Source organism: Pelodiscus sinensis, chromosome 8 (genome assembly GCF_049634645.1).
Source record: "Pelodiscus sinensis isolate JC-2024 chromosome 8, ASM4963464v1, whole genome shotgun sequence".
NCBI classification, from domain to species: domain Eukaryota; kingdom Metazoa; phylum Chordata; order Testudines; family Trionychidae; genus Pelodiscus; species Pelodiscus sinensis.
Window position 1 is genome coordinate 8080135 of NC_134718.1, and position 13863 is coordinate 8093997.

The following is a 13863-nucleotide window of genomic DNA, read 5'->3' on the forward strand; positions in this document are numbered from 1 at the left end:
CACTGGTGCTATGTAGATATATGCACTGTTTGTTTAAATCTGTAGGCGGTCATGATGATAACTGCCAGCCCGAGCTCTGCTATCCTACATCTTTTTCCACCACTGGGGCTAGAGTGGCGTGAGGGCTTGGAGAGATTAAGAGTTTTGGTTGGGAATCCCAGCTCCAGTTCCAGCCTATTGCACTTTGGGAAATTTGCATCCCGATCCAAATGTCATGGCTAGAACATCCTCCTAGTATGTTGGGAGAAGGGTTGGCTCTCAGTTCATTGAGGCTCATCTCTCATTGACATACTCCCCCAAACAAAGGATGATTATCTAATTGAGCCAAATGATTGGAGACTGTACAATTCCACTAGAACTGAACCTTTTCTCTTCCCACCTCAAGACTTCCACTTGGAGTGTTCTTGCATCAGATTTGGCTCTCCCTGTACCTAAGGGTAAATTTTGGAAGATGGATTTCCAAGGTGATCTCAACCCAGTGCCTTATGTTCTCATGAATGTGATGCCAAAATTAATTTCCATTGGCCTCCTGTCGGGAATACAACTCCCTTTGCCTTGCAGAAGAAATATCATAGAATCCTAGACTATTAGAACTGGAAGGGACCTCAAGAAGTCATCCAGTCCCCTTATGTCCCTTTCATTTTGTTTTGAGCTGGCTTCATGTCACTTCTAGCAATAGTTTTCTAAACCTTTTCCATATCAGGACCACCCCTAGATGTCTCGGTCTCATCTAGCTGGGACCTTCCGCTGGCCCAGTTAGCAACTGTTGTGACCACTGGGTGCTTGTTCACGTTGACATTTATTTGCATTCCCCATGAGGGTTCTAGAACCCACGACTTGCATGGTCTTATTGACAAGACAGTGTTTGTTTCAGTTCGTCTTGCAGTGAAGCACACATTTTGGACATGTGTGTTTGGCCGGATTTCTTCAAAGGAGGTAGAGAGAGAGGGCTGCTGAAAAGGTAATGGATGGCGACGATTTAACACCAGCCTGATTGCTATGCAGGAAAGGGGGCTCGTTAGGACCATATCCTATCAAAGTAGTGGTTGCTGGGTCATTAAAACTGCTGAAAGGGAAGGGGTAGTAGAGGATGGGGTTCACTTTCCTGCCTGGAAAGGTCATTGCTTAGCAGGGTGCTTCCTGCCTTATCTGTTTCTTTAGGGCTAGCTGCAGCATTGCTGCCTTTCCCCCTGACCTGTAGCCTTTTCTGAGGATTGTGGTGTTGCTAAGAGCTTCAGGAGAGTGATGACTTGGGTATCTCCGTGTTTACACAGAAGGGAGGAGTTTACGCTAGTGGCGGAGTAGGAGTAATGAAGGGAAACTGCAGGAGGTTGACAGTGAGTATATTAAGAATCGGTGTTTTATGGCAGTCTGAGTCATTACTAAACTTAGCCTGTGAGGTAGATGTAAGTATCCCCATTTTACAGATGGGAAAACTGAGGCAACGAACTTTTATGTGACCGTTCAGGTTTCCGGCTGGATACGTGGCAAGGTTGACACCCATTGCAAGGTAGAAACAGAACAAAAGAGAGGACTGGAAACCCTCTCATGGGGATGAGGGGAGACTTGCCACACACAGAAGCAATTCAGCTGTTTTGTTTTATTCTCACAGTCCAGGCAAGTGCGAGTGCAAACCTAACCACCTGTTCAGTCAGGTTTGTGAGCGAAGGCGTACTGGAATTTGAGACACTTCAGTCTTGGGATGGATCAATAAAGGCTTCTCCGATAACAGTGACAAAATGCATGTGCTACACATGCAATCCCAGGTGTCCCTCATAAATCATTAAAATACTGGCCTGTTCTAATCATCCGCCTGGGTATAGGGTAATGTGCCATTTGAGAACTAAAACTAATAAAGTAAATTATTACCAAGGTTAAACTCAGCTGGAACAGACTGGGATTTGCTGGCTCATCCTCTCGCAGTCTAAAAAAATACAGTGAAAATACATGAAATCCCAACCCACTTAAGCAAACTGTTTAGCCATCATTGTGGAAATTCACTGTTAAGTCGGCTGTAGGGGAGACAAGCAGGAACTGATCAGATTTTGTCTGGTGGGTGACTTTCATCCCAGCATGTGTGCTTGTTATCTGGATTCAAAATACATCTGTTGTTTTGGATCAGACTGAGTATAGATGAATTCTTACCACGGGTCTAAAATAACCAACCATTCAAAATAAAACAATCCAAATCGTAACACTTTACAAGAGTGAAAGAACAAGATTTACCCAGGAAAGGAAAGAGCTGTATTAGGAGCTAGTTAGCCATTTAAAAAGGGGGGCCACAATTAAGGGGCAACGTATTTGCTAATGTGATTGTGTTCCTCTGTTTTCGACTGGCTGCAGTGACCAACTCTCTGAAGGGCACGTCTCCCTCTAGTGGCTGGAGGCCTCAGGAGGTTGTAATTCCTAATGCTGTCTTTGCTGAAGGAGATGCTCCTTAAACTCAAATGGTAGGGACTTCTGTTTTTGGAGGAAAAAGATCTCCATTCCAGCCACATTCTCAGTGCTGGATGAGAGCGAATGGTTGGGGAGATGAATCATAGAACACTAGTACTGGAAGGGACCTTGAGAGGTCATTGAGTCCAGTCCCCTGCCCTCACGGCAGGACCATGCACTGTCTAGAAGACCATCCCTGATGGATGTCTGTCCAACCTGCTCTTAAAGGTGTAAGTCTTAAAGCTCTAAAGAATGGTCTAAGTGACCTCAGTGTGTGGTTTGAGTAATGACAGCGAGGTGTATGTGGTCACAGAGTGATCCCAAAGGCTGGCTTCTAACTGTTGTGCTCCCATCTTGTTGACTCGTGACTTTATATTTAGGGCACAGATTGTTACAGACTGCTAGGCGCTATACTTAATAGATAACCGGAGTCCCTTCGTCCCATGTGACAGTCTAACATTTGTATGCCAGCAAAGAGGTGTCAGCCACTTAGTGTGGTGTATTGAAAACTGTTAAAATGACAGGCTCTCACTTTAAAAGTCAGAGTTTCCTGGTCCTGCGTACAGCACAAGGGGCTCTATAGGGAAGTCTGTGATCTGGTTCTTCAGCAGGCAGGCTGCAAAGAGCCAGCCTACATCTAGGTGGCTTGAGATGTGCCTTTGGGAGCAGCCTGCTTGATGGCTCATTGTTGGTTCCGGGGTGCGAGGGTTTTGCATGGGTGTGTCATTGCAATCTTTCAGGGTATTACTGTTTGGTTCTAACTCGGGGTAAACCATGAACCTTCAAGGGATGTAAAGTCCCATGTAAAAAGTTAACTGATTAAATGTTATGTTTAACCGGTGAACTGGGATCCCATGGGTGGGGAGCCAGGCCAGACCGAGCTTGCCGTTCTGCGGGTGGGGACTGCTTCCGTCGCGACCACTGCACCATTGCAGCTCCCTGCCTGCAGCCTGGCTGGGCCACCAGTTTAACTGCTTACCCAGTAAGCATCACCCTTGCCATTTCAACCATCACTCCCGACTTGAGGCACCAGAGAACGGTCCGAGGAATTGGCCTATGGTCTTTTTCCATAGCAGAGCACGGCACCGAACAGGAGGGTCACTAGACTAAGCCTATTGCTTGCATTGCTAAGCAGTGAAACAAATAAATCATGAAATGTTAGTCATAAGAAATCCAGTAAGAGTCTGGTCAGGGGAACAAGAGAAGGACCGGATGGGTCTGTCCATGTTGGGGCCAAGGGGTCTAACATCGGGAGCGGCCTTGTTCCCAACTCCTGGGAAAATCAGGGTACGGGTCTGTACTTGCTGGGTAAATCTGGCTGTCAGCGCCACCAATATAATCCTATTGAATTCAACGGGGTTGCGCTGCCAGGGTGTAATGTCTTTGTAGATGTAGCCACACAGTTCCACTTGAGATATCGATATAAGATGTATTTAATTTCCCACTAAAGCATTGCATCCAACGTTTCATTTGATCTTTTTTTAAACTGGGATCATGGGCGAAAGAGTTGGAATGGCAATGGAAAGCCATTTATCTCCTTCAATGTATGCAAGAGGCAGAGTTGTAGCACAGCCTCATTTTGGGACTCCATGTGGATCCGAAGGTCAACAGTGATATTCAGACCAATGTAATTTCCCCATCGGGCAAAGGATCACCTCTTTTGGAGGTGTGGTCACACAACTTTATGGTGAATAGGGAAGAATTTGGACCTCCCTGGTCAAATTGCTCATGGCCCACACTAGTACTTTATAGTATGAGCCCTGGGGATGAACTGAAGTCTTGCGGAGACTCTACAGCCAGGATTAGAGTGATGTGACTCTTTAGGAAGCCTCTTTATTCCTTGTTCCACAAGGAAGAAGGGGGCTTCTGAAAGAGGGTATTTTTCCAAAATTTGGCCCAGTCTAGACGGGCCAAATTTCAGAAAAGTCTCTTCCGACAAAAGTATTGGAAAAAGATATGCAAAATCCGATAGATCCTCGCAGTCTAGCCATACCCCTAGAGAGAACAGCTGGCAGTTCCCTCTGGTGCCACTCACCTCTGGTAAGGGGAGGAGTCTTGATCAGCCTGGGGGTGGGAGAGCGGCAGGGCAGCCATAGGCTGGATCCAACAGGTTGGCGGGCCGGATGCAGCCTGTGGACGCTGTCTTGCCCACCCCAGCTCTTAGGGGTTTCCTTAACTGTCTGAATCTTGGACCTGATTTTCCCCACTTCTCCTCCCTCCCCGCTGCAAAAAAAAAAAAAAAAAAAAAAAGATTCAGAGCATTTTTAGGTAAGTTTGGATCCATTTTATGGAACAAACTAGTGCTGTGAGTGGGAAATAACTTTCCTGACCAACAAAAGATATAAAAAAAACTGTCCATAGAATCATAGAGCTGGAAGAGACCTCAGAAGGTCATCAAGTCCAGCCCCCTGCTCTAGGCAGGACCAATCCCAACTAAATCAACCCGGCCAGGGCTTTGTCAAGCCGAGACTTAAACACCTCTAGGGATGGAGACTCCATTACTTCCCTAGGGAACCCATTCCAGTGCTTCACCACCCTCCTAGTGAAATAGTTTTTCCTAATATCCAACCTGGACCTCTCCTACCACAACTTGAGACCATTGCTCCTTGTTCTGCCATCTGTCACTACTAAGAACAGCCTTTCTCCATCCTCTTTGGAACCTCCCTTCAGGAAGTTGAAGGCTGCTCTCAAATCCCCCCTCACTCTTCTCTTCTGCAGACTAAACAGACCCAAGTCCCTCAGCCTCTCCTCATAGGTCATATGCTCCAGCCCCCTCATCATTTTGGTTGCCCTCCGCTGGACCCTCTCCAATGCGTCCACATCCTTTCTATAGTGGGGGGCCCAGAACTGGACACAATACTCCAGATGTGGCCTCACCAGAGCCCCATAAAGGGGAATAATGACATCTCTGGATCTGCTGGCAATGCTCCTCTTAATGCAACCTAATATGCCATTAGCCTTCTTGGCTACAGGGTTACACTGTTGACTCATATCCAGCTTCTCATCCACTGTAACCCCCAGGTCCTTCTCTGCAGAACTACTACTTAGCTGGTTGGTCCCCAGCTTGTAACAATGCTTGGGATTCTTTGTCCCAAATGCAGGACTCTGCACTTGTCTTTGTTGAACCTCATCAGATTTCTTGTGGCCCAATCCTCCAATTTGTCTAAGTCACTCTGGACCCTATCTCTGCCCTCAAGCGTATCTACCTCTCCCCCTAGCTTAGTGTCATCTGCAAACTTGCTGAGGGTGCAATCCATTCCCTCATCCAGGTAATTAATAAAGATATTGAACAAAACCGGTCCTAGAACCGAACCTTGGGGCACTCTGCTAGAAACTGACCGCCATCCTGACATCGAGCCGTTGATCACTACCCGCTGGGCCTGGCCTTCTAGCCATCTTTCTATCCATCTTACCGTCCATTTATCCAATCCACATTCCCTTAATTTGCTGGCAAGAATATTGTGGGAGATTTGTATCAAAAGCCTTGCTAAAGTCAAGGTATATCACATCCACTGACTTTCCTACGTCCACAGAGCCAGTTACTTCATCATAGAAGCTAATCAGATTGGTCAGGCACGACTTTCTCTTTGTGAATCCATGCTGACTATTCCTAATCACTTTCCTCTCTTCCAAGTGCCTCAAAATGGATTCCTTAAGGATCCCTTCCATGATTTTTCCAGGAACCGAGGTAAGATTGATCGGCCTATAGTTCCCTGGATTGTCCTTCTTCCCGTTTTTGAAGATGAGCACTACATTTGCCTTTTTCCAGTCATCCAGGATTTCTCCCGATCTCCACGACTTTTCAAAGATAATGGCCAAAGGCTTCTCAATGACATTTGCCAACTCCCTCAGTTTGGTCCAAGACCAAATCCGGTCACAGTCGAAATCTTGATTTTTTTTTTCAATGTATGGATAAGCCAAAAAATTAAGTGGATCAACTGAAACCTTTCATTTCAATAACCTGTAAAGTTGCATGGTGATTAAGCCTTTTTTAGTTGAACTTTTTTTTTACAATATATAATCTAAACTTTCTTGACAAAATGCCGTTTTAAATCAGCCAGTGAAAATTTGCTTTTCCAAAAACGTCAGCACAAGATATTCCAACAGTTTCAAACTTCTCTTTTCTTTTTTGTTTTCCAAATCAGGAGATACATTGGGACCAACCCTTTCTAAACAAAAACAGTTTGTGGCACAAATCGACATTTTTCTGATGAAAAAATGTCATGTTTAAAAATTCTGGACCAGCATTAAACCAGCCCCTGGGAAGCTCAGTGGTTTATGACTTCCCCAAACCAGGTGAAAACTGGCAGTTGGGGCTGTGTTTTGGTCTGAGTTTTGAGGCTCCTAGGATGACGAAACTCATAACGAAACTCAGCAAATGGGTGTCTCTCACAAACTGACACCAGAAAACAAAATGTTTGTATGGACCCCTGTGAACTAACATAAGAACATAAGAATGGCCATACTGGGTCAGACCAAAGGTCCATCCAGCCCAGTACACTGTCTACAATCAGTGGCCAATGCCAGGTGTCCCAGAGGCAGTTAATTAAACAGGTAATGATCAAGTGATCTCTCTCCTGCCATCCCTCTCTACCCTCTGACAAACAGAAGCTAGGGACACCATTCCTTACCCATACTGGCTAATAGCCATTTTATGGACCTAACCTCCATGAATTTATCTAGTTCTCTTTTAAACCCTGTTATAGTCCCAGCCTTCACAACCTCCTCAGGCAAGGAGTTCCACAGATTGACTGTGCGCTGTGTGATGAAGAACTTCCTTTTATTTGTTTTAAACCTGCTGCCCATTAATTTAATTTGATGGCCCCTAGTTCTTATATTATGGGAACAAGTAAATAACTTTTCCTTATTCACTTTCTCCACACCACTCATGATTTTACATATCTCTATCATATCCCCCCTTAGTCTCCTCTTTTCCAAGCTGAAAAGTTCCAGTCTCTTTAATCTCTCCTCATATGGGACCCGTTCCAAACCCCTAATCATTTTAGTTGCCCTTCTCTGAACCTTTTCTAATGCCAGTATATCCTTTTTGAGAAGAGGAGACCACATCTGTACGCAGTATTCCACATGTGGGCGTACCGTGGATTTATATAAGAGCAATAAGATATTCTCCGTCTTATTTTCTATCCCTTTTTTTTAATGATTCCTAACATTCCGTTCGCTTTTTTGACTGCCGCTGCACACTGCGTGGACGTCTTCAGAGAACTATCCACGATGACTCCAAGATCTCTTTCCTGATTAATTGTAGCTAAATTAGCCCCCATCATGCTATATGTAGAGTTGGGGTTATTTTTCCCAATGTGCATTACTTTACATTTATCCACATTAAATTTCATTTCCCATGTTGCCCAGTCACTAAGTTTGGTGAGATCTTTTTGAAGTTCTTTACAGTCTGCTTTGGTCTTAACTACCTTGAGCAGTTTGCCATCTCGCTGTTTACCCCTTTCTCCAGATCATTTATGAATATGTTGATTAGGATTGGTCCTAGGACTGACCCTTGGGGAACACCACTCGTTACCCCTCTCTATTTTGAAAATTTCCCATTTATTCCTACCCTTTGTTTCCTGTCTTTTAACCAGTTCTCAGACCATGAAACTAAAGCCCTGGGAATTGGACACACTCTGTGCACAGTCCGTTAGCCCAAAGGTGAATGTGCTCGTCAGCTAAACCATAGAGATGCTTTAGAAAGGCAGCATGGACATGTTGTGGTCTCAGCTACAATTTGCCCTGCATTGATGAGAATTATGCATGTGTAGCTGAGGGCAGAATGGGAAACAGATGTAATGTGAGAAACTTGCGTGCTAGCCTATGCTAGTCTGAATTGTTTCCATCATTTTGGGTGAAGTAATTCCATGCTATTCACCTCTAAAGTGCAAGCGCTGCTGCCTTGGTCGGCCCCAGGGAGGAAGCAAACTAGTGTTTCATTCTTTCCTCAACCTTCCTGCTCATATTTTGCTTTCACTGAATCACTCTTCAAATCCTTAATAATCTATCAAGCTCTAAAAGATATTCAGTGGGGTGGGGGAGGCAAGGCAGGGCTGGGTGTATTCTTTTAGCAACAGCACCTGCCTCGCTTCACAGCAAGAAGCCAAGAACGCAGAGCCCGGCAGATCTATAGCGTGTTTTCCACCTGTTGCGGCAGAGATCACACTGTAACAAATGCACATAATAATTACCTGCTCCTCAAAGGCAGCGCCGGGTCCTGCCACTTCTGCTCCCTGCCTACCAGCCAGCAAGAGAGCGGAATGAAAATCCAGGGGCACTGAGTAAGTGGAGTGGATGCTGCTGCTGGAAGAGAGGAGAGGAGCCACACCAAAGGGAAACCGTGAGGTGGAAGATGTGAAAGAAAGATCAGAGAGAATGAAGCTAAGAGGGGAGGCGTGGAGCTGGCTGCGGAGATGCCGGTGCTCTGTTTTTAAAGGGACACTCGTGTTTTTACTAGGGATGTGAAAGGTTAATCGGTAACCATTGGGGGCTGGAGCATCTCCCTGTCTGCTGTGGGGATGGGGCTGCTCCAGCCCCACAGGGAGCCTGTAACAGACGTGAGCTGCTTTCATCTGGAGCCTCTGTTCACGGTGAGCCTGGCCTGCTGTGGAGAGGGGCTGCTTCAATCAGAGCTGGGAGCCCCATGGCTGAGAGCTGTTCCAGCTGGGCTGCAGCGGTTCCCCACTGGATCCCACTTAGTTGGTTAACCAGTTAAACCAGGGGTGGGGAACCTAAAGCCTGGGGGCTGGATGCGGCCCCCCAGCTCGCCTGGATCCGGCCCCAAAGGCTCAGCCCCCCCTGCTATTTTCCCTACAAAATCTCCTAGCCTGTCTCCCCCCCCCCTCCCAAGGCTCTGGTGTGCACAGGGAATGTGGGGAGGGTCTTTCTGCTTCTCACGCGGGGGCCATGTCAAAGGGGGGTTTTGGGTTTGGTTTTGTGTTTTGCTTCTCACTTGGGTGTGGCCCTTGACTGATTTTTATTGTGGGTCAGCTGCCCTGATCCAAATTCCCCACCCCCGAGTTAAAGGTTAGGTTAACCTACCGGTTAACCGATTAACTGGGATGAGTTTTTACACATTCGTTTTAAAGACTTTCCATGTTTGTTACTTTCTTCACCTCACGGACAATTTAAAAACAGAAACCAATGTGCTCTACACATCTGCCAGGACCCATTTTTCTCTCTCTAGGAATGCCCTGGTGATGGCTGGTCAGGTTGGGTTTGTGGGGCCCCCGTGGAAAAAGCCACAGAGCAGATCCCACTGGTGGCAGAAAGGTGAGGACTGAGGCCAAAGCTGTCTGCAGCATGGCCCCCGGCAGTCCAGATGCATTGGGGCTGTGCTACCAGGCAGGCCCTTCTCTGTCGGCGCCCGGGGAAACAGGGTGGGGATAAAGGGAAGGGTGACTGCAAAGGTAAAACAGCTTTAGGTTCCATGAGCAAATCCTGTGGTGCTGGGGGGGGAAGGGGTTGCTTCTCCCTGGCCCGATCCTTGGCTTAGTCCCCTTCTCCTACCCCAGTGTCCTGCCACGGAGAGGCCTGAGCAGTACAAAGTGGGCGATGCCACAGAAGCGGTCGAGCACCCTTCTGCCGAGAAGTGAGTGGATCTATCTAAGGAGCCTGCCATGCCTAGATGGAGGCAAGAGGGATGAGCTCCCTCGTGCGTTTATCTCGACAGAAGCGGGTGCTGCAGAGTTTTCCTTTAAATGTTTGCATAGAATTGTAGGACTGGAAGGGACTCAGAGAGGCCATCGAGGCCAGTTCCCTGCATGCCTGGGACCAGGGGCAGGCAAGAGACAGCCCGTCAAGCCTTTTGATCCAGGCCACGGCCCGCCCCGCCGAGACCCCAAGGCAGGTTCTCTGCCTGCTGCAGCCTGAGTCTACTCAAAATGGCTATAGATGCTGTGGTGATTGGTCTAGGGGCGGGCGCAGAGCACAAAGTCTTCTCTCCCCCTCTCCAGAGCAGCACATGGAGGGAGCCTTCAGCCATTCTGAGCAGCCTGGAGCAGGAGCAATCAGGGAACCTGCCTCAGGGTTCTGCAGGGCTGCTGGCTGGGAGCCACCTAAGTTAAGCACCTTCTGGCCAGAGCTTGCCTCTGGCACCCAGCCCCTCCCACTCCCCAACTCCCTGTCCCAGGTCACCACCCAAACCCTCTGCACACCCTGCTCTAGGTCACAGCTGCTTCCCAGATCCTGCACCCCCCCACTGCCAGGTCAGAATCCTCTCCTGCACCCCTACAACACTGCACCCCAATCCTCTGCCCCAGGTCACAAGCTCTTCCTTCACCCATAAACCCTCTCAAACTCCACACCCGCTCTGCACCTCAGTCCCCTACCCTGAACTCCCTTCTGCACCCAAACTCCATCCCAGATCCCTCACCTCCTCTGTAGAAAAGTGCAGCCCTTGACCACTTACCAAAATCTTAGCGTGTCCCCCCCCCCCATTAAAAATTATTGCTCAGCTCTGGTCTAGACAGTCCCAAACAGATGTTTTTCTAACCTGCTCTTAAATATCTCCAGTGATGGAGATTCCACAACTTCCCTGAGCAATTTATTCCAGTGTTTTTCCTAATGTCCAACCTAAACCTCCCTTGCTGCAGTTTAAGCCCATCACTTTTTGTCCTATCATCGGAGGCTAAGGAGAATAATTTTTCTTCCTCCTTCCTGTAACAACCTTTTATGTAGTTGAAAATTATCATGTCCTCTCTGTCTTCTCTTTTCCAGACTAAACAAAGACAGTTTTTTCAATCTTTTGTCATAGATGATATTTCCTCGACCTTTAATCATTTTTGTTGCTCTTTGGACTTTCTGTGGCACCCAAGACTGGTCACAATACTCTAGTTGAGGCCTAATCAGCACAGAGTGGAAGGGAAGAATTACTTCGAATTCCTTATTCACAGCACTCCTGTTAATACATCCCAGAATTTTCTTTCTTTCTGCCTGCCTGCAGCAGTGTTACACTGTGGACTCAGTTAGCTGTTGGTCCGCTATGTCGCCCATATTTCTTTCCACAGTACTCCTTCCTGAGCAGCCATTTCCCATTTTGTATGTCTACAACTGATCCTTCCTTCCTAAGTGGAGTACTTTGCATTTGCCCTTATTGTATTGCATCTTATTTACCTCAGACCATCTCTCCAGTTTGTCTAGATCATTTTGAATTATGACCCTCTCCTCTAAAGCACTTGCAACCTCTCCCAGCTTGGTATCACCTGTAAACTTTGTAAGTGCAGTCTATGCCAATATCTAATTCATGGATAAAGATATTGAACAGAACTGCATCCGGAACTGATCCTTGCAGAACCCCACTCATGACTGTGAACCACTGATAAGTACAGGTTGGACTTCCCTCTCCCACATTCCATGACTTTTCCCCCAAATAATAGCTAATGGCTCAGCTGTCCCCTCCTCCAGCTCCTTGAGTATTCTAGGGTGCATTTCATCAGGCTCTGGGGACCGGAAGACCACTAACTTCTCTGATGTTTAACTTGGTCTTTCCCTATTTTATCTTCTACCTACTCCGTTTTCATTGGTATTCCCTATGTTAAGTGCCCAATCACCACCAATCTTCCTGGTGAAAAGCAAAATAAGTCATTAAGCACATCTGCCGTTTCCACATTTTCTGCTCTTGTTTTCCCCTCTTCATTGAGTAATGGGTCTACCCTGTCCTTGGTCTTCCTCTTGCTTGTAATGTATTTTGCACAATGTTTTCTTGTTACCCCTTATATCTCTAGCTAGTCTGATCTTGTTGGGCACCTTAGCCTTTCTAATTTTGCCCCTACATATTTGTGATTGTTTATATTCATTCATCCTAGTTTCCACTTCTTATAGGATTCCTTTTTGATTTTTTAGGTCATTGAATATCTGCTGGTTGAGCCAGGGTGGTTTCTTATTACACTTCCTTATCTTTCCTACACAGTGAAATAGTTTGCTCTTTTACCCTTGATAATGTCTCTTTGAAAGATTGCCAGCTGTCTTTATTTTGCTGTTCTCCCTCCTATCCTTCCTCAGAACCACAAGCTCTACCATTTCATGACCACTTCCCCCAAGCTTCCTTCTACGTTCAAATTCTCAACCAGTCCCTCTCCGTTTGTCAAAATCAAATCTAAACCAGTCTGTCTCCAATGCCTTCCAAGGACTTGTTGGATAAACTGTGCCCTGGAGCGTTAGTTTCCCAACAGATGTCTGGATGGTTGAAGTCCCCCATTGCCCTCATGTCCTGTGCGTTGGATGATTTAGTTGTTTAAACAAAGCCTCATCCACTTGGGTAGGTGATCTGTAATAGACCCCTACAATGACACCACCCTGGCTTTTCACCTCTGTTCTCTCTACCCAGAGACTTTCAACCAGCCTGTCTCCTATTTCCGTCTCAACCTCAGTCCAAGCATATACATTTGTAATATGGGAAACTCTCACTGTTTGCGGTGCCTACTTTCTTGCCACCACTGTGAATGGCAAAATCCACAAACACTAGAGCAGTGGGAAGCAGAACGAGCTTTCCATTTTCCTGCGGAGGTGCCTGACGGCTGCTTCTGCCCAGCAACGGGCCTCCCCAAAGCCACGTCTACCCTCCAGGCTGGAGGATGAAGGGGAGAGCAGGGTGGTGGCAAGAAGGGGATTTGCACATATGCGAAATCACAAATAGCAATTCTGCAAAACTTGAGGGTCTCCTGTATACAAGGCGGCAACTCCTCTTCCCTTTTTTCCTTCCTGGCCAACTGTACCCTACTTCAGTCATGCCCGTTATCCCACCATTTCTTTAATACCATCTATGTCATAGTTGTGTTTGTTTACTAGCATTACAAGTTCTTCCTGCTTCTTCCCCAGACTTCTTGCATTAATATGCAGACATTTAGGAAACGGATTTGATTTCCCACTCCACTCTTGGCTCTCTTTTATCTCTGCTATTACAGCTCATGCTCTCCCCCTGCCAAAAAAAATTCTGACCCATCTCGCAGATCTCCATTTTTTTGACTTACCTTTGGGCTTTGGTCACCTGCCCCCTTCAAATCTAATTTAAAGGCCTTCTCATTAGGTTAGCCAGACTCTATCCATATATGCGCCTCCCCTTCCTTGATGGGGTCCTTACTGCTTATCAGTCCTTTCAGCAACAGCATCCTGTGGTTAAGAAAGCCAAAGCTTTCCTGGTGACACCCTCTTTGCTGCCAGGCATTCACCTCTAGGATGCACCTGTGTCTGCCTGGACCCCTACTCTTGACTGGAAGGAACGATGAGCATGCCACCGGCACTCTGAACTCCTGCACTCATACTTCAGGGCCCCGTAGTCCTTTCTGATCTGCTGGGGGTAGTACCTCGCAATGTCATTAGTGCCCAAATAGATGAGTATTATGGGTAGTAGTCAGAGGATGGAATGATCCTCAACAATGCCTCCGTAATGTCTCAGATATGGGGCCATGGCAGGCAGCCTACCTC

At 46.9% G+C, this 13863-nt stretch overlaps 1 protein-coding gene across 4 annotated transcripts in view; it reads right to left on the bottom strand.

Annotated features, from left to right (window-relative positions):
- The window catches only part of LOC102451909 (dual specificity protein phosphatase 13B-like), a 41556-nt gene that overhangs the window by 25592 nt on the left and 2101 nt on the right, over positions 1-13863 (bottom strand). The window contains exon 1 of one of the 4 annotated variants that reach the window (XM_075935767.1): positions 8631-10852. The exons of 1 other annotated variant lie outside the window; for it this stretch is intronic. Coding sequence is in view for 1 of the 3 variants with exons in the window: in XM_075935766.1 (XP_075791881.1) it covers positions 4472-4530 (59 nt within the window). In the remaining 2 variants the exon portion in view is untranslated. Of the gene's footprint in view, positions 1-4471; positions 4639-8630; positions 10853-13863 lie in introns of those variants that run through there. 2 more of the 4 variants (XM_006126345.4, XM_075935766.1) reach the window with 2 other exon arrangements.